The following is a 26983-nucleotide window of genomic DNA, read 5'->3' as shown; positions in this document are numbered from 1 at the left end:
GTCTGTGCAATCACGGGATTGCAGACGCGGCGCTACATTGGCACAAAAAATATGCCTTTGTGGCGCTCTCCATCGCGCCATTTGCTTCCGGCGCGATGGAGTGTATAGTTATGGCCGGGCGGGTGCATACACTGTCTGTGTGCACCCGCCCGTCTCTGTGCTGAGTGTGCTCGTTCCGACGTCACTTGAGAAACAGGAAGTGACGTCGGGTCAGCTAGAGCTCAGTGCGCCCGACCGTGGACGAGGTAAGCTTGCCTGTCTCTACTTCGGCGGCCGCTTCACAGCTGCATCCAACCCCTCCCGCGATTTCGTATTCGGCGGTCGGCTTCCCCCCCCCGCTTATTCAAAGTTTTTTTTTCAATTGATTATTCGGCGGCACCCCCCCCCCCCCCCCCCCCCCGCTTATTCAAAGTCTTTTTTTTTGCATTTAATATTCGTCGGCCCCCCCCCCCCCCCCGCTTATTCAAAGTCTTTTTTTTAATCTAATATTCGGCGGCTGGCATCCACCCTCCACCCCCCCTGCTTAATCCAATTTCTTTTTTAGATATTTTTTAATATTTTTTAAAAATATTTTTTAATATTCAGCGAAAATAATGCCAGGCAACAACCCCCCCCCCCCCCCCCCAAACAATGTTTTTTTTTATTTAATATTAGTTAAATATATTAAGCTTATTAACAGTTTATTTTTTATATTTGATTCAATTTAGCATTAAGTATAAAAAAAGTTGTTTTTTTAATAACTGGGGGGGGGGGGGGGGGTGGTCTGGTGGGGTAGTGTTACCGCCCGCTGTAGTGTTACTTGTGCTGTAATGAATTTTTACATAGAAAATAAATGTTGTTAATTAATGGGTAAATGAATTATAAAAAAAAGATTTTTCCAATAACGGTTATTAAAAAAATCTTTTTTTTATAATTCATTTACCCACTTATTAACAACATTTCTTTTCTATGTAAAAATTCATTACAGCACAAATAGCGGGCGGTAACACTACCCCACCAGACCACCCCACCCCCCCTCCCCCCCGTTATTAAAAACAAAAACTTTTTTTATACTTAATGTGCAGGGAAAATATCGGCCGTCAACACCACCCCACCCCCCGCTTGCAAATTGTCCTGCGACTTGGGACTGGAAAGTTGCAGGATAAGTTGGACCCGATGATTTCCAATGAGAACTGTTCATATCTGTGCAACTTTGAAGTAGTCCCTGCATTACTTGTGTCCCACCTTGATGTGACTTGAGGTCCATAGACCTCCAGAATACATAGGCATTGCTTCAAGTCGCTGCAAAATCGCACCAAAAAATTGTGGCAGAATCTTGCGACTTTCAGGCTAATGCAGTCTGAAAGTTGCACAATTCTACTGCAATTCTGATGTGACTTAAAGCAATGCCTGTGTATTCTGGAGGTCTATGGACCTCAAGTTGCATCAAAGTGGGACCAAAGTAATGCAGGGACTACTTTGAAGTCGCACAGATATGAACGGTTCTCATTGGAAATCATGGGGTACGACTTGTCATGCAACATTTAAGTCCCAAGTCGCAGGACAAGTAATTCCTGCAGTCTCTGGTAATCTTGTGCAGTATGTCCGCAGTCTCTGGTAATCTTGTGTAGTATGTCCGCAGTCTCTGGTAATCTCCTGCAGTATGTCCGCAGTCTCTGGTAATCTTGTGCAGTATGTCCGCAGTCTCTGGTAATCTTGTGCAGTATGTCCGCAGTCTCTGGTAATCTTTTGCAGTATGTCCGCAGTCTCTGGTAATCTTGTGTAGTATGTCCGCAGTCTCTGGTAATCTCCTGCAGTATGTCCGCAGTCTCTGGTAATCCTGTGCAGTATGTCCGCAGTCTCTGGTAATCTTGTGCAGTATGTCCGCAGTCTCTGGTAATCTTGTGTAGTATGTCCGCAGTCTCTGGTAATCTCCTGCAGTATGTCCGCAGTCTCTGGTAATCTTGTGCAGTATGTCCGCAGTCTCTGGTAATCTTGTGTAGTATGTCCGCAGTCTCTGGTAATCTTGTGTAGTATGTCCGCAGTCTCTGGTAATCTTTTGCAGTATGTCCGCAGTCTCTGGTAATCTCCTGCAGTATGTCCGCAGTCTCTGGTAATTTCCTGCAGTATGTCTGCAGTCTCTGGTAATCTTGTGCAGTATGTCCGCAGTCTCTGGTAATCTTGTGCAGTATGTCCGCAGTCTCTGGTAATCTTGTGCAGTATGTCCGCAGTCTCTGGTAATCTCCTGCAGTATGTCCGCAGTCTCTGGTAATCTCCTGCAGTATGTCCGCAGTCTCTGGTAATCTCCTGCAGTATGTCCGCAGTCTCTGGTAATCTCCTGCTGTATGTCCGCAGTCTCTGGTAATCTTTTGCAGTATGTCCGCAGTCTCTGGTAATCTCCTGCAGTATGTCCGCAGTCTCTGGTAATCTCCTGCAGTATGTCTGCAGTCTCTGGTACTCTTGTGCAGTATGTCCGCAGTCTCTGGTAATCTTGTGCAGTATGTCCGCAGTCTCTGGTAATCATGTGCAGTATGTCCGCAGTCTCTGGTAATCCTGCGCCGAATAATCAATTGAAAAAAAAACTTTGAATAAGCGGGGGGGTGGGGGGGGGAAGCCGGCCGCCGAATACGAAATCGCGGGAGGGGTTGGATGCAGCTGTGAAGCGGCCGCCGAAGTAGAGACAGGCAAGCTTACCTCGTCCACGGTCGGGCGCACTGAGCTCTAGCTGACCCGACGTCACTTCCTGTTTTTCAAGTGACGTCGGAACGAGCACACTCAGCACAGAGACGGGCGGGTGCACACAGACAGTGTATGCACCCGCCCGGCCATAACTATACACTCCATCGCGCCGGAAGCAAATGGCGCGATGGAGAGCGCCACAAAGGCATATTTTTTGTGCCAATGTAGCGCCGCGTCTGCAATCCCGTGATTGCACAGACGTGGCGCTACTCCTACAGGACTGTTCCCGGCGTCCGGCGCGCGGACATAGAGCCAATAAGGCCCTTTTTTGGGAAAAAAAAAATTCTTCAAGGGACAGATTTAAAAAAAAAATATATATATATTTTTTTTTTTTACTGACTGTGGGATGGGGGGCGGCGCCCGGGCGCCCCTATGGACGGGCCGCCACTGCTCCTGACATTGAGTGGAATACAGGGGACGGAGTGGTGGATTCTATAAGGGGTGTGGCTTATGAGAAGTGGGAGGGACCAAATGTGGAAGGGCGGGGTATTGCGCCCCCCCATCATAAAACTTCACCAGCCGCCACTGATTAAATGTGTGATAATTATCAACCCTTGCTCTAGTTTATAGACTAATACATTGTGCAGTGAATAAATGTACTGCCCTTGTACAGTGTTCTCTGAAAAATTCAATTACATCCCCATTTAAGGATATCTTTGGTACTGAATTGTTTACATCAAGCTAAATCCTAAGGCCCAAATATTTTAAGCATGTTATACCATCCTATAACGTCTGCACAGGACGCTGGTGTATACAATTGCCTGTAACAGCTGAGTTGTGTGAGAACATATCTTTCATAAAGAACAGTTCATGAAGAATTCAGTGAAAATTTAGATAAAAAATAAATAAATTCCCTGTGATTCTGGGAATATGTTGTATTACCTGACGTTTTCTCCTCTGTGATCACCGCTAGCGGCTTTGTGAATGACTTCTTATTGTTCATCATTACTAGTATCATGCTGCTGTCAAGAGATGTACAGGCTTCATCAGGAGGAATGCACTGAAACACAAGTATGAAGGGTCAGGTCGGGATGCGCCAAGTATCTTTACAAGCTTCAAAGACTGTCAGACTGACCTGGTACAATATGTGAGGCTGAAAGAGTCTGTACTGTTAACAAGAATCATTTGTATCCAAAGTGGCCACATATACATAATCAAAAAAAGTTAGGCCTTAGTATACCATATATCACCTAGCCCATAACAACCAATCAGAAGCCTTGATATATTTCAGGGAAACATGAGTGGTTATGGCCTCTCTTTTTTGTTTCCGTTTTCTGTTCTACTTTATTTTTAATAAATAGGGCTTAAAATGTTTCATTGTGTTAGGTCCTAGACTAAAAAACAGATGGGTCCATGTGGATAACAACACTCTACACATAAATTCTATTGATCTTTGTAATTTTTTTTTAAACACATGCATGAAGAACTACATAGGATCTTAAAGGCCAACTCCACCTTTAGCACCATGTTACATGTTACACCCCTTATTTAGGGTTTAACAGGGTGCAAATGGGACCTTCATCGTTCATTCAGAGATATGTGAATGAATGAACTACCATTGCGGAATACAGACTTGTAGTTCTCAATGACACACAAGCATGGTTATCACTTCCTCCAGCTCTTTAACTTAAATGTTATACCTTGGTATGGACACACAGATGGAGTTATAAACTTTTATATTTTTCATTAAATAATAATTTTAGTCAAGCATATCGTTCATATCCTTCATCATTTGTGTTGCCTTAAAAATCCCTAAATTCTTATCTTGAAAATATGGCAAAACCCCCTCAAGGGTGGGACTTTGAAGGTAAAAAAAAACGTTTGGGTTTGACATAGAGTGGTCTTCTTTTCATCAAATTAAAGGGGTTGTAAAGGATTTTTTTTTCATAATAAGCATCCTTTACCTGCAGACATTCCTCTTTTTACTTCCTCATTGTTCGTTTTTGCTCAGAAGTTGCTCTATTTCTTCTCTGTTCTGTTCACTTCCTGCTTGTCTGATTTTACTGACCACCGTGATGGGAGGGTTTACTGCGGTGGTCAGTAACGTGCTCACCCCCTTCTGGAAACTACATCTGTGTGGCAGGACGCTCTCTACGTGTTAGAGACTTCAAGGAGGTGTGAATTACTGGGCGTGCCGCAATGCATACTGAGAAATGTATTTCTTACATGAACGAACGATGCAAACCAGGAAGTGAATGAGAGAACAGAAACTAGAATGCTAGAATGCCGGAGGTGATATAGATGAAGGAATTTAATTACATTTTACAATTAATTTAATTACACTATTCTGTCTGTCTACCTTGCAGACATTAATTTTAGGCAAAACATGTTTTTCCTTTACAACTCCTTTAAGCAAGAACTATCTGGATTTGTACACCATTCATGTGTTTTTTAATTCATGATTTTCATGTGATGATTTTTTGTATACTATCAATAAATAATTTACACTTTTATACATACATACTCCTGTTTGTGTCACTTTCAAAGTCCCACCCTTGAGGGGGTTTTTCCATATTTTTCTATATACTTTTGGGATGTGGTGACTAACAAACAGTTATATTTTCCTAAATATTATCTTATCTTGGGGGAATTTGCTTTTGTGTTATACTATTACTGGAATTGGCAACTCCTCAATGGCCCCCTGTTTGTGGATTCATATTTAAAAGCACAGATGGAGGAACAGCCTGCAGGATCCTGGCATTGCACTTGGGATCCACATTGTTGCTTTACCGATTTGCAAACAAATAATAACAAAACATTCATTTTTTTTCCTGCAAATATACTGTGTATTTATTGCTTGTATAAGGTGGAATTTGCCTTTAATATTTAACCTGTAATATGTATTTACATCAGGAATGGCCTGACAGCTTTGTTGAAGTAGTAAGGAAAATAAAGAGTAGCGTTGTAGGCAATAAACATGACAGTAACATAACTGTACATTATATTTCAGGTAGAATATAAAGTTGGGATGAAATTCTTGAATATCCACAAAAAAGCATATATATATATATATATAATGATATTGTGTGTGTATTATTTACCTAGTAACATCCTGTGTTCTGGAACCAATAGAACACGGTTTCTCAAGCCAGGGTTCCATGGAACCCTAAGGTTCCTCTAGAGGTAGTTATGGGTTTCTTGAGTAATGAGCAAATTCTGACTCTTAGATAAGTTCCCACTGACACAATTAATCTTATAAACTATCTTTAAGGGGGTAATTTTTCTCAATGTCCACATCTGCAAGGGGCATTTTTCTCGCTGACCATCACACTAATGTATCATGAGTTGTGGATAGAGAGTTTTTTTTGCAGGGGTTCCCTGAGACTAGAAAGGTATTTTAAGGGTCCCCCTGTGTTGATAAGGTTGAGAAAAGCTTCCTTAGATTCTTAAGACAAAGGGTACCCACAGACATTAAAATCATCTGATCCATTTTCAACCAGATTGAGCTGAGATGTCATTGTCCATGGCAGACCACCATCAGACGGAACAAGTGATTGGACTGATTTGTAACCCTATCTGGACCGATGCTGTTTCCTCGCCTAAACCAGCACAACTCCCAACTTCCCACCATTACCCTCTCTATTGATACAATCTTATAGTTTATGGGTAGCTCTGCAGAAAGCTTGACTGTAGGCTAATCAGGTCACACGTGAACAAATGACCACCTAAGCACAGAATAAGCATGGTATTAAATCCTAACCCCTCTAGCTTAAGAAAATGAAGCAAAACACACCTCTGAACACAAGTAACCCGACACATAATTGTCAGCGTGTATACTTCAGTTTAGTAGCATGGACGTTCCACTTGAGATAAATGCATTCAGAATTGCTGTGGTTTTCCACACTACCCTCAAACACAATCTGATTTTCTTACTATTATCACACAGTCTATGCTCATTTCAGGAATGCAATGAACGCTCACAGCCTGGGTTACATTGATAATTAAGGCCAAGTGCCATGTCAAGAGGCAAGCAGCTACGATGTGCAATTACCACTAATACCACTAACACCTACTCCAAAAAATAACGAAACACATTTAGCAAAATCTCAGAGATTATCTACACCTAAAAGCAATATTTTGTAAAATAATACAGAGTACTAATCATTGGATGTGGTGGATATATTAGTTTCACCTTATTATTAGGCTTATTTTCTTATTTTCACTGGGTGATTCTGACAGCAACACACTTCCTGTCCTACAGAAACAAAGTTTACTCTCATCTCCATAGCTGGGGTATACTGTAACATCTGGATTTCTGGGAGGATCAACAGGTATTTTTCTGTACTTAAATATAAATATATATATATATATATATATATATATATATATATATATATATATATATATATATATATATATATATATATATATAAAACCAATGCAGCCATCACATCTATGGACTGGTAAAGCTGCAACATATAATATATTTGAGTTTTCATTAAGATATACTTTAAAGCTAAACTCCAGGGAAATTAAAACTGTTCTCTTGCTGTGGGGCTGTCCCCACACTGCATAGATTAAATGCTTCTTTAGGTGTAGAAGATTATACATACCTAAGATTATATGAACATACCTAATCCCCGTAGGCTCCCTCTGCACTGCAAGATCAATCCCTGCAGCCTCTTGTAACCAATGGTCCAGCGGTCGCAGGTCCTCTGATGTCATCAAGTCCAGTGCAGGGTCTACAGCCTTGCTTTGGAGGCGAGGACGCTGAGGAACAGTCCACAGCTTAAGCGTAGAAAGTGCCAGCTGCTTCTCTGGGTGCTGCCTGTTTATTCACAATAATAAAGAATCATCCACCACTGTGGGGCTGTGTGATCTTACTGCGGCAGCTTGTAAACATACACAGCCCTGGCAGAGCTGAATGATCTTTTACTCTTACGAATGAACAAGCAGCGCTGACATGGTGATAGAGCTGCCGGAGCCCTGTATCATGTTTACTAGCAGCTGGCAGGTCTATCACACAGCCCCTACAGCACTGCTTGTTTAATTATAATAGTAAACATTGAGCTTAGAGAGGGTGGGGTGCTGATTGTACCCCCCACCACAGGAATACCCATAAATTTGGCATCAAACTAGGATGGAGATTTAGCCAATATTAACATAGATATACTTTTAATGCGCAACGACCACCGATCAGAACAGGGCCAAGTGCTATATGCGCTCAGTCCCATGGGGAATTAAATAAAAGGGTGTAGCTTCCACCAATGGTAGGTAGACAGCATAGAAGGTGCATCACAGGAAAAACAAAGGAACAATATCCTCATACTCACAAGCCACACAAATTATCACACCAGACATCATCAGACATCATAATGTAAAAAATATAAATTTTATGGTGTTGTTGTTTATGGAGTTGTTAAACATCTAACAAGATGCTTAAAAGTCATTAACTACTAAAAATAGTCAACACTACCTATTTAAATAGTTCCTAAAATACCTAAAAGCAAATTTATCTTTGAGCCTGACTGCAGAGTGTAGGAAATTGGCTGAACTGTCAGTTTTTTCTACTAATCGCTCATTGACCTTGGAGTGGATCCATAAAAAAAGTGGCTTGTTCTATTTAAATAGCTCCAAAAACAAATTGCATAAAAGATCCAAAATCTCACCTTGGGTAGGTTATCCATCTCTCCGTCTTTATTTGTGCATAAGGTCAATTCACAATGCAGGAAGAGCAGAGAAGTGTTAAACATAGACTTAAACATGAAGCTGAAGCGTTTCTTTTCTGTTTGCTCTTGTGATTTAGGGTAGTTTAGTTTCTTTACATTGTAGAACTTGACAGAATCATCTTTGGGACAGATGTTCTCTATGATTGTATAATCGCTTAGCAAATCAGAATTGGAGGAAGTAGAAACAAAACACGTCTGGATCATGAAGCTCAGATCTTTTTCTGCCTTGGTTAAGGAGACCTTAAAAATTTAAAGAAGTAAAATATTAGGGCATTTATATTTATTTTAAATAAAGAATCAACAGTGGAATCTCTGTCAATATAAGAATTGTACTTAAAAGAATTTTTATTCTTGCCGGGATCACGCTCAACAAAATTGCTTTTGGTTTTTCTTCTAATATATTCATATTTTTATGCAGAGGCACTTAAAAGAAATGCACGTGATTACCCTTCTGTTAGAAACTGTGTTAGGATGTAATTATTTTGAGATGCAAATTGTTTATAAAAATACAGTATGTTAAAACACATCACTAATTAAAGGGGTTGTAAAGGTAATTTTTTTCCCCCCTAAATAGCTTCCTTTACCTTAGTGCAGTCCTCCTTCATTTACCTCATCCTTCGATTTTGCTTTTAAATGTCCTTATTTCTTCTGAGAAATGCTCACTTCCTGTTCTCTTCTGGCTGTAACTACACACTCCTGCTCGCCCCCTCCCCCCTCAAACGGCTTTCTTCACACCAGCGAGAAAGCCTTGCATCCCTTTGTGTAGTTACAGACAGAAGAACAGGAAGTGAGGATTTCTCATAAGAAATAAGGATATTTAAAAGCAAAATCGAAGGATGAGGTAAGTGAAGGAGGACTGCACTATGGTAAAGGAAGCTATTTAGGGATTTTTTTTTTTACCTTTACAACCCCTTTAACTGTAAAAGGGTCAGTCCTCCCAAATGTGATATTTTAATTTTTTTGGAGGCAGGTTGGCCGAGTCTGTTAATGTCTCAGATAATTAGAAAAATCTCCCTACCATAAACACTGTCCACCTAGAAGTTTGGGGTGTTCTCACATCTGCCTGCTTTCAGTGTGACTTTCGGTGTGACTTTGATCTGACTTTACACTTAACGAATATAAGTCACATCAAAAGTCTCACAAAAGTAGTGCAGGCACCTTTTTACAATCGCAATTTCAAGTCGCACTGATTTGAACAGGTGCCATTGAAAAGAATGGGCTTCAACTTGTCATGTGAGTTTGATGTTCAAAGTCGCATACCAAACCACACAAGTGTGAATGAGGCCTAGGATAAAATAATTGTTAAACATCCAGTAGGCGATGGCCATTGCAGGTGTACAATCCCACAATATGCACATATTTTACCAACAGTCCCCGAGAGATATAAGAAATTGGCAGATGGTTTAACTCTCTAACATCTCAATCCGAAATATAACGCCATTTATCAGTCAAGATATTCAGCAAGTGTATATAAAATATATGACTTTCCCTCCCCTGCTTAGTCAAATGTATAGCTCTACAACCAGCATGCTAATGCTTCCTGCCAAGTATAAAGCTCTACGTTTTACTAACATTAAAAAAGTTAGACAGTTACCATTCTGCTGCACGCCTAGCTTAGACAAATACGTTTGTGAACAAATTTCAGTTGGGCTTTGAAGCAATCCTGCATGTAAAGCTGGATCACAGTGTTGTAGGACACTATGAAAATGTGTAGTAGTTTTCCTTTTTACATTGAAGTTGAAGTTGAGGGGTGATTAGTAGTAAAGATCAGTGTTTTACATCCTCTGTTTAAAGGATATATAAAAGGCAAAATATATTTTTTTTAGTGGGGAGAAAGTCATTCCCTATTTTTCTTGGTGACTACTGCAAGCAAGACAGAAAATTAAGGAAAATACAAAATGTTATAGCCGTCACCCGAACAAGAGTTGAGGGTAAACCATCCATTCAGTTACAATGATCAGAAATGTTTGGACAGGGAGAGAGAAGCACCCGGTGTCTGGAGTGATGCCACACTTGATGGAAGGATTACAATCTTTCATTGATCTTTTATTGAAAATAACAAGTGTGCAGATCGAGCCAACGTGTTTCAGATGATAAGCCTCCCTGTTCTTCAGGGCTGCTGGTAGATGCAGACGGAGAAGCATGGCTCCACGGTGGTACATGGGTCTCTTGTGAGAGCAATTGTCGAGTAATACTAAAGATTATACTTCCATCAAGTGTGGCAGAAATTATGTGCTCCTTTATCCCTATCCAAATATCTTACCCACTGAAGTGACAACTCATACTAGTAGGGTAGCAGCCCATAGCTCCAAAAGGGAGTTAAACACCACCACCCATCTCCGGAACCACCTAATATTTACAAAGAATTACTTTATCAGTCCAGGGTGGTCTCTAGCTCAAAACATCAACGGTCAAAGAATGACCTACGCAATACGCAAGGCTGCCAGTTCTATACCCCCCTATCCCAAACTGCAGATAATACATCAAAATGGCCAAAATCATGAATTGAGAGATGGGTTGGTCACTTGATATTTCATCTAATTAAAACTAACTGCTGCATATGAGAGAGTTCTTTTTGGAATGTTTCTAGGCTTCCCATTCTGTTTATGTACACTCTTTACATTTGTACTTTTCTTTATTGTGATGGATATCTCAATACATACTTGTGCAACCACATTTGAGCATCGACATTTACTCTGTAATGTATTGCTGTCATAGTACTGAAAATCAGAATGTTTAACTCTTTCCTATTTCTAATGATATCTATGGCAATGGTTGATTAGTACCCAAAAAGATGGACACATATAACAGCATTAATGGCATTTGTGTATCTCCCCATTAGTATTTTAATAAACATAATTTTAGTCATTAACAATTTTGTATAAAAATACAAACATTTTTTAAAGTGACACAGCCAATAAAAGTGTCTGTACCTTTGCATTACTAGCTTTCTGGGATTCCCATAAGGCTAACCGCTTACCTCCACATAAACATGTTCGTTTTCAGCCACTGAGAAATAGTTCTGAGATGGTGTAAGGAACAGATCTGTTTTATAAAGCTCCATGTTAAATGTAACGTTGTTTATTGCTGCGTCTGGATGAGCAAAGATGAGATCAAAGGGGGACGCAGTATCCTGCGGCATTGTACAGTTAAACTAAAAAGACAAGAAAAGAATATTAGTTACTAAAAGTAGAAAAGTTTTTTTTTCTTTTTTTAGCACAAATACAACACATTCCAGATTATTTATTAATTTCTGGATTGCAAAATTGCCCTTAATAGAGTAAACTTCTATAAGTATATAAGGAATTATCTATAACAAATTAATTAGTTAATCATGGTATCTGCCACAGGCATTTTTCTGTACTGGCATTACGTCAGCAATGATCATTTCAGGTCATAGAGAACCTTTCTTAAGAACTAAGGGATGTGGAGAAGCTGCCAGAGTAGGAAAAACTGTGAACAGTGCCAAGATATCCCAATTAGGGTAATTTAATACATACATCAATTGCTGCTCCTATAGATTTGCAGTGTTGTGTTGTATATTCACCCATATAATCTACTAATTTTCATGCATCATAAATGGAAAACAAATTTGCTTTATACTGATGGCTTGTTTTTTGTATATCACGCATTAGAATTTAGTACTGAAAATGACACTCATTTTTGGTCTGTCCCTTAAAGAATGGAGAGTGGAACACAGCAAATCCCAAATACAAAATTACATACATTGAAAAGTGGGTATTTCCCAATATATACTGAATAAATCTGTATTTTTCATTTCAGTGGCATACTATTTTCTTATAGCACACAGAATTTACAAGTAACATCCCTTCATGCCAAAACACTCACTGTGTTCATTCATAACTGAAGCATAGTAAACTGTGTTTATTATACTCCAGTTTGTGAATGAACAGGAAGCCACTCAGCACAGAGCACTTCCCATTCATTTACTGCCCTGTGCAGCTGAGACTGCAGAGAAATGCACGTGTGTTTGAGCTTTGGGATGCACACCCTAATGCAACAGGCAGCACACCTATGACGGAGAGAGGAGTTTCCATCAGTAATGGCAACAGTTTAATATTCTCTTTTCTATAGTTATTAGATAATAGATAAAAATGGTCATAGACCACAATAATTAAAACACCTTAATCACCGCAACTAAAAGCAATTTACTATGTGCTCACTGAGATTGATGCTGCTATTCACAGACATACATTTCTGATATTCTGATGCACACATACTGTTGTCTGTCCCTTAGGGCTCATTTACACTTGCTTCGGCTTCAACATACATTAAAGTGCCTACCGCTTCAACATGTTTTTATGATGTGTTTTTGATGCTTTGGTGGTGCTTCGATCAAACTTCGGTGATGCTTAGGTGAAGCTTCAGTAATGCTCTTTTTAAGCGTTAAGCGTTGTTGAAGCTTGGCAGATAACCTGCGTGGGCTAGATTCAGATAGCCCGGCGTATTTTCCTGCTGGCGCAACGCATCTCAGATACGTTACGCCGCCGTAACTTAGGGCGCAAGTTCCGTATTCATAAAAAACTTGCGCCCTAAGTTACGACGGCGTAGCGCATGAGGTCCGGCGTAAGCCCGCCTAATTCAAATGTGGATGATGTGGGCGTGTTTTATTCAAATTTAGTGTGACCCCACGTATTTGACGTTTTTTACGAACGGTGCATGCGCCGTTCGTGAAAGAATCCCAGTGCGCATGCTCGAAATTACGCCGCAAATCGTCAATGCTTTAGACGTGAACGTAACTTACGTACAGCCCTATTCGCGAACAACTTATGCAAAGGACGTCAAATTTTCCAAATTTTCAACGCGGGAACGACGTCCATACTTAACATAGGATACGCCTCATATAGCAGGGGTAACTTTACGCCGGAAAAAGCCTAACGTAAACGACGTAAAAAAATGCGCCGGGTGGACGTACGTTACTGAATCGGCGTATCTACCTAATTAGCATATTCCTCGCGTAAATCGACGGAAGCGCCACCTAGCGGCCAGCGTAAATATGCAACTAAGATACGACGGCGTAAGAGACTTACGCCAGTCGGATCTTAGCCAAATTTCGGCGTATCTTGCTTTCTGAATACAGAAAGAAGATACGCCGGCGCAGCTTTGAATTTACGCGGCGTATCAATTGATACACCAACGTAAATTCTTTCTGAATCTAGCCCTGTGTGTGTTGATATCTCATACCTGCAATTTCTCCAAAACAAAACTAAGCTAAAGCTGAATTAAAGCCTCTCAAAAGCTTTGCCATAGACTTCTATGGAGGCTTTGAAGATGCTTTAAAGCACCACTAAAACACCATAGGTATAATTTTTGAAGCGAAGCCGAAGCAAAGCAAACGCAAGGTGTAAACAGGACTGTAAGCTAACCATTTTATTTAGTGACAGGAGCTTTGACTGGCATTAAAGTGGTTGTAAACACTTACAACACACTTTTTGCTACAGGTAAATCTATATTAAGGCTTACCTGTAGCTACCATGGATATCTCCTAAAACTGCAGGGTATAGGAGATATTCCCTGTGTCTGCATGTGCCAAAGTCATCGGCACATGCGCACTGAAGCTTCAGTTAGACTGTGCCGTTACCGGCGGCTCCCTCGAGCATGTGTGAAGTAATCGCGGCTCCAGCCAATCACAGCGCCGGCGCCGCAATACCCGGAGGTAACCCCAGGGAGTGATGTTGCCGGCCGGTGCTGTGTACGGGCCCCGCAGCGAGGGCTTCGATCTCAGGTGAGTACTACATATGCATACTCGCTCATTATGCTTTTGTCTTGCAGGTGTTAGTTTTTTTTCCCCCAAAGTGGGTTTAAAACCACTTTTATGCCGCGTACACACGATCAGTCCATCCGATGAGAACGGTCTGATGGAAAAAAAACGATCGTGTCAGAACACGGTGACGTAAAACACAACAACGTGCTGAAAAAAACGAAGTTCAATGCTTCCAAGCATGCGTCGACTTGATTCTGAGCATGCATGGATTTTTAACCGATGGAAATGCCTACAAACGATCGTTTTTTTTTCTATCGGTTAGGTATCCATCGGTTAGATTTAAAACAAGATTGTTTTTTTTTAACCTATGGATAAATAACCGATGGGGCCCACACACGATCGGTTTGGTCTGATGAAAACGGTCCATCAGACCGTTCTCATTGGTTTGACCGATCGTGTGTACGCGGCATAAGAGAGCTTTAAAAAAAAAAAAAACATTTTAAGCCATGTTTTGAATCAAGTGTAAACGAGCCCTTTTTGAATCAAGTAAACACGTTTTTTAGGGGTCCGATAAAAAAAAAAAGGTGTAAAGGAGCCCCAAAGATGAAAAACGGTGAAGAAAAGAGGGACATAGACCTTGCCAGGTATTCAGAACACAGTAGTGGCAGGGATCATAATGACCACATCCTAGACCTTGCAATAACGCTTGGTAACTCAAAGAACCACTATTCAACCACTATATGAATGTGCAAAATATTGGCGGGCCAGGCCGCTCACATTTTTCATCTCAGGCTTGCGAGTCTAATAATATGGGTCTAATAAAGAACACATTCAAAAGGGAAGCAGCTACAATAGGTTTTTGGAAAGTCCGCTCCTTGTGTCTTCCTGAAAAACACATACCACCACAATTTCAGGACGCTTCAAGTATGGAAGACCTATTTCAGTTTCCTCTGTGTCTCCTGGAAACCCGCTATCGCCAGATTCCAAATCCTCGTAATCGCTAGGCCAGCCACTTCCCTCAGTGGGTGGTGATAGCTGTATAACAATCTGGAACATCACAGGAAAAGCTGTCAGCGTGACTGCTTTCAAAAAAATAAAAGCATACAATTTTTATTTTTTTTCTGACTAAAAGATTGCATTTAACTGATTGCTTTTCCATTGAGCATGCTCATTTTATATTGGGGGAACTCCACACAAACAAACAAAGCACCTAAATGACCAACAGGCAAGGTCATAGGAAAAACAGATTGTTTGGGAGCATGTGGAAACTATGAAGCCAGCAAGAGAAAAGGAACATGTGTTTTTTATACATTCGGATTGAGCTCTGGGGAGGAAGCTGCCCTATCGTGTGAACAATACTTATGTCAAGAGAAGGATTTGGATTTTATTTCAGGCTCAAATATAGAAATTGCAGGAGATTTGTTTTATAGACCAATGAATGGGCAGTATAGAAAATTTGGCCTAGAAGAAGGTCATTTCAAAACCACGTCTTACTAAGCTAAGTGATAAAGCTTTGAGCGCTGAGTGATGTTGTCCCATCCGTGGCTCATAAGACATATGTAGCTTTTAGCGATTTTTCTGTGTCTGTTGACATCGCCCCTGCAGGCTGTACATATGTGTGTGACTGAACACCTTCTATACGGATGAAGCCAATTCCCAGTCACTTAGACCCCTTTCACACTAAATCGTTTTTACAGCGTTTTAGCGTTAAAAATAGTGCTATTAAAACGCTCATAAAACGCTCTCCATGCATCTCAATGGACCTTTTCACACTGAGTCCTGAAAGCAGCATCTTTGGAGCAGCTTTTGGGCGCTGAAAAAAACGCTCCAAAAATGCCCCTCTCCATTGAAATGAATTGAAAGTGCTGTAAAAACGCCTTACCCTTTCACACTGAGGCGTTGCACTGGCAGAGCGTTGAGAAAAGTCCTGCAAGCAGCATCTTTGAAGCAGCTTTTGGGCGCAGAAAAAAACGCTCCAAAAACGCCCCTTTCCATTGAAATGAATTGAAAAGCGCTGTAAAAACGCCTTACCCTTTCACACTGAGGCACTGCAAAAACGCCCTAAAACGTTTCGGGCGCTGGCAGTGTGAAAGGGCTTTGAAAGCACTTGGGCTTTCACATTGAGATTGCAGATGAGGCTTCGCTTGAATAACGCTCCAATAACGCTCGAAAAACACCCCAGTGTGAAAGGGGCCTAATAGAAGAATTTCCAGGTACACATTTTATACATAGTTACATTGGTCCCATTTGGGACACCAATTTTGCAGTGCCGTGCCGATCTGCAAAAGTAGTTCCTACTTTTGCCAATCTCAGGTGCGACTTCAAAAGACATCTGTGCATGAAGCCACACAAATGTCTATCTGAAATCGCGCTGACCTTGCTACTTTGAAATCCACTTGAAGTAGTGCGATTTCGAAGTAGCATCAATGTGAAACAGGGTTAAACTGCATATGTGTTGTGGTGCTTTGGATCTCTATTCAAAATGAATAGCATGTCACAGTATCGTATATTGTGTGTTACTGTGCATTGCAGTAACATTTTACTAAGCATTACCACATTGTACATATTTGAATCCGGCCTAACCCTAGGTTCACACTTTGGCACGTGGCTGCAGGTGCGGGAATCATAGTGAAACCCGCAACCACCCGGTGTGAAAACACACTGCTTTGCCGAAACTTGCGAGTCTACCATTTATTTTGAATGGCAACCCAATCGCAGTGCCTGTGCGGGTGTGGGAACCACAGGGAAATCACATAGTCAAAAAAATGTATGCAATTTCCCTGCAGTCACGTTTTTTAAAAGAAATGCAGGCACGGCAGCCCATTGAAATGAATGCCATGCCTGTGCAAACGTGGCCCACAAACACGCAAAGATGTGAACCTAGGGTAAAAAGAAAAAACACCTGTGCATTTCTGGTGTGTTTTTGGGTTGCCTGCACCTGTGAATAATAGACATGTGACTCAAAGATGCAAATTGCAGTGCATTTTTACAGCGATTTCCATTATTTCAATGGGAGGCTGCATTTTTGGTGCGAGATGCAGCATGCCAGACTTTCAAAAATGCACTGCAACTGTAACGCAGTGGTGTGAAGAGTGCATAGGATTTAAAGGGAAATGTATACGTGTGAAAGGGCCCAAGGGTATTTTATTAGGCCATGTTTGTGCACAGATCTAAAAAGTAATGGCTTTACAAGGGAAATGGGTATACTAAAAAACTTGTGATTGCAGGGACTTCCTAAAACTATATTTGTCCCTTCGATCCCATCCTACAATAAACCACAAAACTTGGTTTAAATAATGCTGTGGTTTATTCACAATGTGTAAGAAGTTTCGTTTTTTTTTTCTCAACTACTCTTTGGTAGAAAATTTTTCCAAAAAAGTTTGTGTAGAAAACAAAGTATCATGATGCTATAATAATTTTCCCAAAATCTGCATCACAACAAAGTGTTCATGACAGTCCATAAGTTACAACTAAAAACACAATTTTTCAGTGATATCAACAACCATTTATGGTCCTGAAATCTCATAAGAAAACTGGTGGGAAATAGAAATACGTGTGCTCTTGCTACTTTCTAGGCAATGATTTGGAAAGATGATGTTGGGCTCTAAAGATCCTGAGCTTATGCTGGGTAATGTATATGTAAAAAAAGTTTTCAGCCAGGAAAAACGAAAGATAAAAACAGGGAAGAAATTTAAATACAATTGAACATAAGGTAAAAAAAGATAAGGAGGACAAGTTTAAATCCAGGAAAGGAAGAAGATCTGGGTAAACCAAAACACGCATACCATTCTACACTCCCTTGTAAATTGATAAATTACTATCAAAGTGTTGATACTATATTTCTATTAAAATGCCTCAGATAGAACTAACAACCCATCAATCTACTTACAGTATTAAAGTAAACAATACTTGTGCCATCAATGGTGTGCTGTGTTCCACATCCCTCCAGGGAAGATTCTAAGATAAAATGAGTGTCATTTTCCTGTGCTCTGCATACTGGATCGAGTAGAGAAAGCTCGGTCCCTATGTATCCATTGGCCTTAAAGAGGATGCAACAAGTCAACAGCTAAGGCCAAAAACCATGATTAGAAGCAGAACGCATTATCATTTAAACTAAATAAACACATTTTAAGCCCAAAGGCACTGAGACACATTTTATGGATTTTTTAGCCAGCCAATACTGATATCAAGCACTTCAATTTTGCGTTATTTAGGTAAAAAATATATATATTAACACAAAGGTTCAGTTCACAAAGCTAACAAAAAAAGATAAAGATCCTTATTTTAAAAAAAGGCCTTTGTTGACAGGTTTTGGGTTTGTGTTGAGGAGTTCCTTTGAGCTTTGAGGAGCTTCTGAGGTTATTTAAGCCTCGTACACACGACCGAGAAACTCGATGGGCGAAACACATCGTTTTCCTCGTCGAGTTCCTTGTTAGGCTGTCGAGGAACTCGACAAGCCAATTTTCTCCATTCCTGTTAAGGAACTAGAGAACATGCTCTCTTTTTGGCTCGTCGAGTTTCTCGACAGTTTCCTCGACGAAAATGTACACACGACCGGTTTCCTCTGCAAAAAAATTTCTCCCAGTTTCTTGCTGGTTTTTGCCGAGAAACTCGGTCATGTGTACGAGGCCTGAGAATTCATTGACAGGTGCTTGTGACCTGCAGTTGATCAGGTTTTGAATTGCTTTAGACATGTATAGGGATGCAACACCCATCTGAGACAAACAAAATCCCTTTTGGAAAACTGCGAGGAGAGCTTTTGGCCGGGAATCCCGGCCGTGTGTATGCTCCTTGCAGTTTTTCTGACGGGAAAACTGCCCAAAAAATGGCGGACAAAAAAAAGAGAACCAGCTCTCTTTTTTCCCGCCGGGAAAATTAGCAGACTTTTGCCTGGAAGTTTTTGGCAGTTTTCCTATGGGAAAACTGCGATGTAGCATACACACGGCCAGGATTCCCAACCAAAGCTCCATCACAGTTTTCCTGTCGGGAAAACCTCTCGTGTGTAGGGGGAAAGACTGCGAGCAGGTTCTCGGCATTCCCCTCGGGATTTCCGATGGGAACTTTTCCCGTTGGAAATCCAGCACGTGTGTACGGGGCATTACAGTTATTTTCAATAGAGTCTAATGAGATTTGAAAATGTATTCACCCAACTTAAAAACCGGTGTTAAAGATTTGGCCTAAAATACATAATATGGAATTCAAGGGTATTTAAACCTCAAGAACCTGGCTGCTTCTGCAAAGTGGGCAAGGAGACTATCCAGATGGTAAAAGGACAGCCACATGGGGGAGAGTTAGTCAGGATGAATTTCTTTAATCAACTGCAGGGGATCCAGTCCCTGATAAGAATGTTTAAAGCGAAGTTCCACTCAAAAGTGGAAGATCAGCTTATCTGCTTGCTTCCCCCAGATTTTTTTGACCCACTTCCAAGAGATCTCGCTGCCGCAAAATCACTTGCAACTTAGGCCCCCGTCCTCCTTCTCCCACTGTCGGGCCATTCAGGAAGGCTTCACTGTTGGTTTCCTTTACAGGCAATGGTGGCGGCACCAGGCCCCCGGGATCGCTTGTGACAGAGCAGGAATGTGAATCGGTGTGTGTAAACACATACCGATCCATATCCTGTCAGGGGAGAAGGGACAGATTTGTGTTCCTAGTATATAGTCAGTCCCATCCCCCACAGTTAGAACACACAGTCAGGGAACACATTTAATCCCTTGACCGCCCCTTAGTGTTAACCCCTTCCCTGCCAGTGACATTTACACAGTAATCAGTGGCTATTTATAGCACTGATCGCTGTATAAACGCCAATGGCTTCAAAAAAGTGTCCGATCTACATGCAATGACGCAGTCGCAATAAAAATCACAGATCACACCATTATTAGTAAAAAAAATTATAATAATAAAAATGCCATAAATCAATAACCTATTTTGTAGACGCTATAACTTTTGCACAAAACCAATATACGCTGATCAAATACCACCAAAAGAACGCTCTATTTGTGTGGATTTTTTTTTTCTAAAATGTAATTTGGGTACAGTGTTGCATGACCGCGCAATTGTCATTCAAAATGTTACAGCGCTGAAAGCTGTAAATTGGCCTGGGCAAGAAGGGGGTGAAAGTGCCCTGTATTGAAGTGGTTTAAGTAGAACTATAGTCAAAACTTTTTTCGACGAGGAAACTGTTGAGGATCCTGTCGAGCCAAAAAGAGAGCATGTCTTCTTTTTCCTCGACGGGAATGGAGAAACTTGCCTTGTCGAGTTCCTCGACGGCCTAACAAGGAACTCGACGAGGAAAACTATGTGTTTTGCCCGTCGAGTTCCTCGGTCGTGTGTACGAGGCTTCAGGGAGGGTTATAACCCCTGTCAGATTATTTCTCGCCACCTGTGTCCCATTGCAGAGCTTTCCCTTCACTTCCTGTCCTTTAGCCAAACAGGAAGTGAGAAGAAATCCCTGCAAATTAGGGAAATTCCTTGGGGACCCCTAGGTTACCAGAACTAGTGTCCATATTGACAGATTTCCCCTCTATTACTTTTCTGGGGACAACCCAAAATTTGGCATTTTCTTTTACTTTCACTTTCAATGATAATGGTAAACAGGACAAATAGAGAGGGTGAATCTCCTTAACAGGGGCACAGACAGCAATACAAATTGACAGGTGTTCCTCTCCACTCTTCCTAATCCCTCTCCACTCTGCTCAAACCTAAAAAAAATGTTGCCTTTAGTTATAACTTAAGAAACCTCTTAAGTTAAATATAGAGGTAGCTGGCCCTGACCTCTCCATCTGAAAATGTTAGTCCTGGATGTTTGATCCAATGTATTAACTATTTTTCAAATCACAGGCCTGAAACAAGTAGGCAGATCCGGAGTCCTGCTATCTTTTCTAAGGTTAGTGACTCAAAATGCACTAAGGCTATAGAGAGCCAAGCAGCTGGCCTTTTCCGAAATTCCTGTCTCGGCCACTGTGACTTCCCTCTATTTGCATGATGGTCAAAAATCAGAATTTGAATGCAGATACTCCCATTTTTGTCAATAAAGGAAAAAAAAAACATCAATTGTGTTATACAATATTCCTTTAAATGCAGAACGCCTCAATTAAATGACCGTATTTATACATAAACTAGTCAAATTATATGTGAAAGTTACGCACCTGTAGATTTTCTTTTTGTATGGCTGCCACAATCTTAGTCTCATCGCATTTAACAGACAAGGCAACATTAATGTTCCCCTGTGCCTCCTCTGGTTCTTTCAGGGAATCCCCAACGTCCAGATCTTCCCTGTGCCGAAAATCTTCTGATGTTGGATTAAACTCTCCTATTCCTTTTAAACGCAGTAATTCTAACCATTCAGGAGGGATCGCTGACTTTTCGTCATCGCTCATCTCTACTAAACAGAAAAAAAATATCTAAAAAACAGTTCATAACCATAAATCACATATTAATTTTAACAATTTAGAACTAATCCATTGCTATATTATTTAATTACCTTTATAAGCAATGATATATTGTATATGATTAGGTCCAATTTGTAGTTATTAGAAATCATGTACACTGTGGTAAATGCAGTCATTCCACTCCAAAATACGGTTACTACTCTGACTATACTGGTTGAAATGTATCTCTAGCCAAGTTTTTTGGAGAGTATAGAAACAGTAAGACCAAAAAGTAACGGCAAGCAATGTTTCTAGAAAGGACACAATAGCACAACCATTTTTCATTAGTAGGGTATGGAAAAGATACAATCTTTTTTTTTTTTACTTTTTTAAAGCGCCCCGTCCCGATGAGCTCGCGTACAGAAGCGAACGCATAAGTGAGCAGCGCCCACATATGTAAATGGTGTTCAAACCACACATGTGAGGTATCCCCGCAATCGTTAGAGCGAGAGCAATAAAGAGATTTTTAATACAGCTTACCTGTAAAATCTTTTTCTTGGAGTACATCACGGGACACAGAGCGGCATTCATTACTATATGGGTTATATGGAGTACCTTCAGGTGTAGACACTGGCAATCTCAAACAGGAAATGCCCCTCCCTATATAACCCCCTCCCATAGGAGGAGTACCTCAGTTTTGTAGCAAGCAGTATGCCTCCCAAAATGGTCCTCAAAAAAGAGGGGTGGGAGCTCTGTGTCCCGTGATGTACTCCAAGAAAAAGATTTTACAGGTAAGCTGTATTAAAAATCTCTTTTTCTTTATCGTACATCACGGGACACAGAGCGGCATTCATTACTATATGGGATGTCCCAAAGCAATGCTTACAATGAGGGGAGGGAGAACATCTCCAAGACAAAAGGATTTAATTTAGAGATATACTCAAATCATAATAAATCCAACTTAGTTGAGAAAAATAAATTTTTTAAATTTAACTCGAACAAGAGGAGCCCCCGGAATCCGAGGGTCTCAAACTGCAGCCTGCAGCACTGCCTGCCCGAAGGCAGTATCAGTATTCCTTCTTACGTCCAACTTGTAGAATTTTGTAAACGTGTGGACAGAAGACCAGGTTGCCGCCTTGCAAACTTGAGCCATAGAGATCTGGTGGTGTGCTGCCCAGGAGGCGCCCATGGCTCTAGTAGAATGAGCCTTTAATGATACTGGAGGAGGCAACCCTTTCAAGCCGTAGGCCTGAGTGATTAATTGCTTAATCCACCTAGAAATGGTGGACTTTGCAGCTGCCTGCCCCTTCTTGGGCCCATCCGGTAGAATGAACAGCACATCTGTCTTCCGGATCTTCTTTGTAGCTTTAAGATAGGCCTTCATGGCCCTGACAATATCCAAGGTATGCAGCAACCCTTCCTTTCTGGAAGTAGGTTTAGGGAAGAAGGATGGTAATACCAAATCCTGGTTCAAATGAAAACTGGATATGACCTTCGGAAGGAAGGAAGGATGAGGGCGGAGAACGACCCTGTCCTTATGAAAAACAAGATATGGTTCCTTACAGGATAAGGCTGCCAGCTCCGAAACTCTTCTTGCGGAAACTATGGCAACCAAAAATACTAACTTCCTTGTCAGTAGAACCAAAGGAATATCAGCCAACGGCTCCAAACGGTTGTTTCTGTAAACTTGACAGAACAAGATTTAAATCCCACGGACAAAGCGGGGATTTAACTGGAGGTCTAATACGTAAGACCCCTTGAAGGAAGGTCTTAACCAGCGAGTGGGTGGCCAGCGGCCGCTGAAACCACACTGACAGAGCAGAAATCTGTCCTTTGATTGTGCTTAATGCCAATCCTTTATCCACTCCTAGCTGGAGAAAACTTAATACTCTATCGATGGTAAATTTGCGAGAAAGCCATCGCTTGGACTCACACCAGCCTACATAGGCCTTCCAGACCCTGTAATAAACCACCCTAGAGACCGGTTTCCTGGCTCTGATTAGGGTAGAGATTACTTTCTGAGACAGACCTCTACCCCTGAGAATCAGGGATTCAGCTTCCAGGCCGTCAAATTTAGATGCCGTAAGGCAGGGTGGAGGATCGGACCTTGCGATAGCAGGTCTGGCCGTAGAGGAAGAGTCCAAGGGTCTCCCACTACCATCCTTAAGATTAGTGAGTACCATGCCCTTCTGGGCCATGCTGGAGCTACCAGGATGACTGGTATGTGCTCCACCCGGATCCTGCGCAGCAGGCGGGGTAGTAACTGGAGCGGGGGAAACGCATAAAGAAGTTTGAACTGATGCCAAGGGCAAACCAACGCATCGGTTCCGCAGGCCATCGGATCCCTTGAGCGGGACATGAACCTGTCTAGTTTCTTGTTGAGTCTCGATGCCATGATATCCACGTCCGGCACTCCCCATCTTTGGCAGAGTGCTTGAAAGACTAGTGGATGCAGAGACCATTCCCCCGGCCATAGAGTCTGGCGGCTTAAGAAGTCCGCCTGAAAGTTGTCCACTCCTGGAATGAATATTGCCGATATGCAGGGCACATGAGCCTCTGCCCATAGAAGAATCAAGCTCACCTCTCTCTGAGCGGCTTGACTCCTGGTTCCCCCTTGGTGATTTATGTGTGCCACGGCCGTGGCATTGTCTGATTGAATTCTCACCGGGAACCCCTGCAATTTTGACGTCCAAGCCCTGAGGGCTAGTCGAGCAGCTCTGAGCTCCAAGATGTTGATGGGCAACTGCTTCTCTGGCTTTGCCCAAGTACCTTGGCGAGTGCAACCATCCAAAATTGCTCCCCAGCCCGTCAGGCTGGCGTCTGTGGTCACTATCTTCCAAGCCACTGGGCTGAAAGACCTCCCCTTCAGTAGATTCTGAGGGTCTAACCACCAACACAGACTTTGTCGGACTCTTGATGAGAGCGGCAACGGGATATCCAAGGCCTGTGGCCTTCTGCTCCATGCTGACAGGATGGCTGCCTGTAGGATGCGAGTGTGGCTCTGGGCGTATGGTACCGCCTCGAATGTGGCCACCATCTTGCCTAGTAACCTCATACATAGGCGAATAGTCGGTTCTTTCTTGCTTAGAACCAGTAGGATTAATTCCTTGATGGCTTTTACCTTCCTCAGAGGTAGGAACACTCCTTGTTGTTCTGTGTCTAATCTCATGCCGAGATATTCCAACTGCTTTGTGGGCTGGAAAGCTGACTTTTCTCGATTTAGGACCCAGCCGAACCTCTCGAGGTATTGGACCGTGAGGGCCACTGCTCGCTCCAAGCCGGGAGACGAGTGATCTATGACTAGGAGGTCGTCCAGGTATGCTAGGATCGTGACCCCTTGGATCCTTAGTTTGGCTAGGATTGGAGCTAGGACCTTCGTGAACACCCGGGGGGACGTAGCCAACCCGAAGGGAAGCGCCACGAATTGGAAGTGACGCGAAGCCACCATGAAGCGTAGATATCTTTGATGTGGCTGATAAATTGGAACATGAAGGTAGGCATCCTTTATGTCTATGGACGCCATGAAGTCGTCCTTCTGGAGTGTGGCAGCTGCTGACCGCACGGATTCCATCCGAAATGAGCGGATCTTTAGATATGCATTTACCATCTTTAGGTCCAAAATTGGCCTGACATCTCCATTGGATTTTGGGATGATGAATAGGTTGGAGTAGAAACCCAGCCCCTGTTCCAGGACTGGTACCTCTACTATTACTTCCTGGGAAAGTAGATGATCTAATGCCGATCTTAATGCGGCTCCCTTTTCCGGATCGTTTGGAATCCTCGACTTCTGGAAATGAGGAGGAGGAAACCTTAGGAAATCTAATTTGTAGCCTGTGGCCACGGAAGACCGTACCCACTCGTCGGGAATGCTGGCTTCCCAAATCTCTGAAAAGAGTCGCAGCCTTCCCCCCACCTTCGTGGGTGGGGGCGCCCCTTCATAAGGTTGGCTTGGGGGCTGGTTTTGCTGGTTTGCGAAACCACTGCCTTTTGCCTCTAACAGCCTGTCCTTGTGATCTGCTGTTGAAGCCGAAGTTTGCTTTTGCAGGAGGCCGTCGATACTGCTTGGCATTAGAGGGCCCCTGCCCAGGGGAATACTGTCGTTTAAACGCAGGTCCCTGAACCTTCTTCTTAGTTGGCAAGAGAGTACTCTTGCCGTTTGAAATGGTCTGAATGTATTTATCTAGGTCTTCTCCGAAGAGTCGTCCTCCATGGAAGGGGAACCCTACCAGGAGCTTCTTGCATGGGGGCTCAGCCTCCCAGCTTTTTAACCATAAGAGTCTTCTCATATGGATAAGGGATAACGATAAACGTGACGCTTGCTGGATAGAATCCTTGATTGCGTCTACCGTAAAACATATGGCCTTAGGGACATCCGAAAATTTTTCTGCCTGCTGGGCCGGAATAAGTTTAAGCATCTGCTTAAATTGATCCGATAATGCTTGAGCGACCCCAATCGCAGCCACAGCTGGCTGTACTACTGCCCCTGCAGTAGTGAAGGAGTTCTTAAGTAGTGCTTCCAAGCGCTTATCAACTGGATCCTTGAACACCTGTATGTTTTCTACAGGGCATGTTAACGATCTGTTAACACATGAGATGGCTGCGTCCACTGCAGGAGTAGCCCATCTTTTGGAAAAATTTTCTTCCATAGGATATAGGACAGAGAACCTTTTAGGTGGTAAGAAGATCTTATCTGGCTTGTTCCAATCTTGGAACAAAATTCCCTCTAATAGAGGATGGATCGGAAACACAGCATTGCTTTGAGGCGCCCTCAGTGAGCCCAAAGCTGACACCGTCGATACCTGGAGATCTGGTACTGGCAAGTTGAATGTCCTATGGACCAAGTCCGACAATCCTTGAATCCACCAGCTCTCCCTCAGGGAGACTGCCCCAGACTCCTCTGTATCCGGGTCTTCGATCCCTGAACCTACTTGGTCCGTGTCCAAGAGGTCGTCCAATTCCCCTGAGGAAAGGACCTCCTCTTCTGAGGGTCCGCGCTCGGGCGACGGAGATCTATTCCGCTTACTGCCCCGCATAGCTGCGGATATCATTTTTCCCATGCTTTTCTGCATCTCTTTTAAAGAGGTGAGTAATACCTCCTCCGTGACCATCTTAGGGTTGGACTGACCCGCGTCAGCTCCAGCCCCAGATCCCGATGGCCCCAAGGCTCCCTGTAGGGAAAACAGCGGCATACCATGGTACAATACCGAGGTACACCTGCTACCTATTGGTATTTGGAACTATAAAAGTTAATTGTCCAAACACCTGTTTGGGGGATAAAAAAATGCTTCCTCTCCCCTAGATGACTTTTTTTTTTTTTTTTTTTTTTTTTTCGTTTTTGTTTCAAATCCAGGAAAGAAAAAACATTCTGTCCCCCTGAGTAGTATTGCAAAGAAAAACTATGAGATGGAAAAGAAACAGCCTATTTCTAGGCTTGACAAAACAGTCCTCTGAAGACTGCAATATCCTTTCTGGCCACTGTGTGTCCTCGGCGCCCCGTGCTGCCG

The 26983-nt window shown here is 42.3% G+C and overlaps 1 protein-coding gene across 7 annotated transcripts in view; it reads right to left on the bottom strand.

Moving 5' to 3' along the window:
- TGFBR3 (transforming growth factor beta receptor 3) overlaps positions 1-26983 on the bottom strand; it is a 301195-nt gene that overhangs the window by 51373 nt on the left and 222839 nt on the right. For 3 of the 7 annotated variants that reach the window (XM_040360043.1, XM_040360046.1, XM_040360048.1), the window contains exons 9-14: positions 21258-21493; positions 18002-18178; positions 15013-15159; positions 11368-11541; positions 8328-8627; positions 3601-3718 (exon numbers count right to left, since the gene is read on the bottom strand). In XM_040360043.1, the coding sequence (XP_040215977.1) occupies positions 3601-3718; positions 8328-8627; positions 11368-11541; positions 15013-15159; positions 18002-18178; positions 21258-21493 (1152 nt within the window). The remainder of the gene's footprint in view (positions 1-3600; positions 3719-8327; positions 8628-11367; positions 11542-15012; positions 15160-18001; positions 18179-21257; positions 21494-26983) is intronic. The other 4 variants (XM_040360045.1, XM_040360047.1, XM_040360044.1 and 1 more) reach the window with 3 other exon arrangements.

Source organism: Rana temporaria, chromosome 7 (genome assembly GCF_905171775.1).
Source record: "Rana temporaria chromosome 7, aRanTem1.1, whole genome shotgun sequence".
NCBI lineage: Eukaryota > Metazoa > Chordata > Amphibia > Anura > Ranidae > Rana > Rana temporaria.
This window is presented reverse-complemented; position numbering and strand designations above follow the sequence as displayed.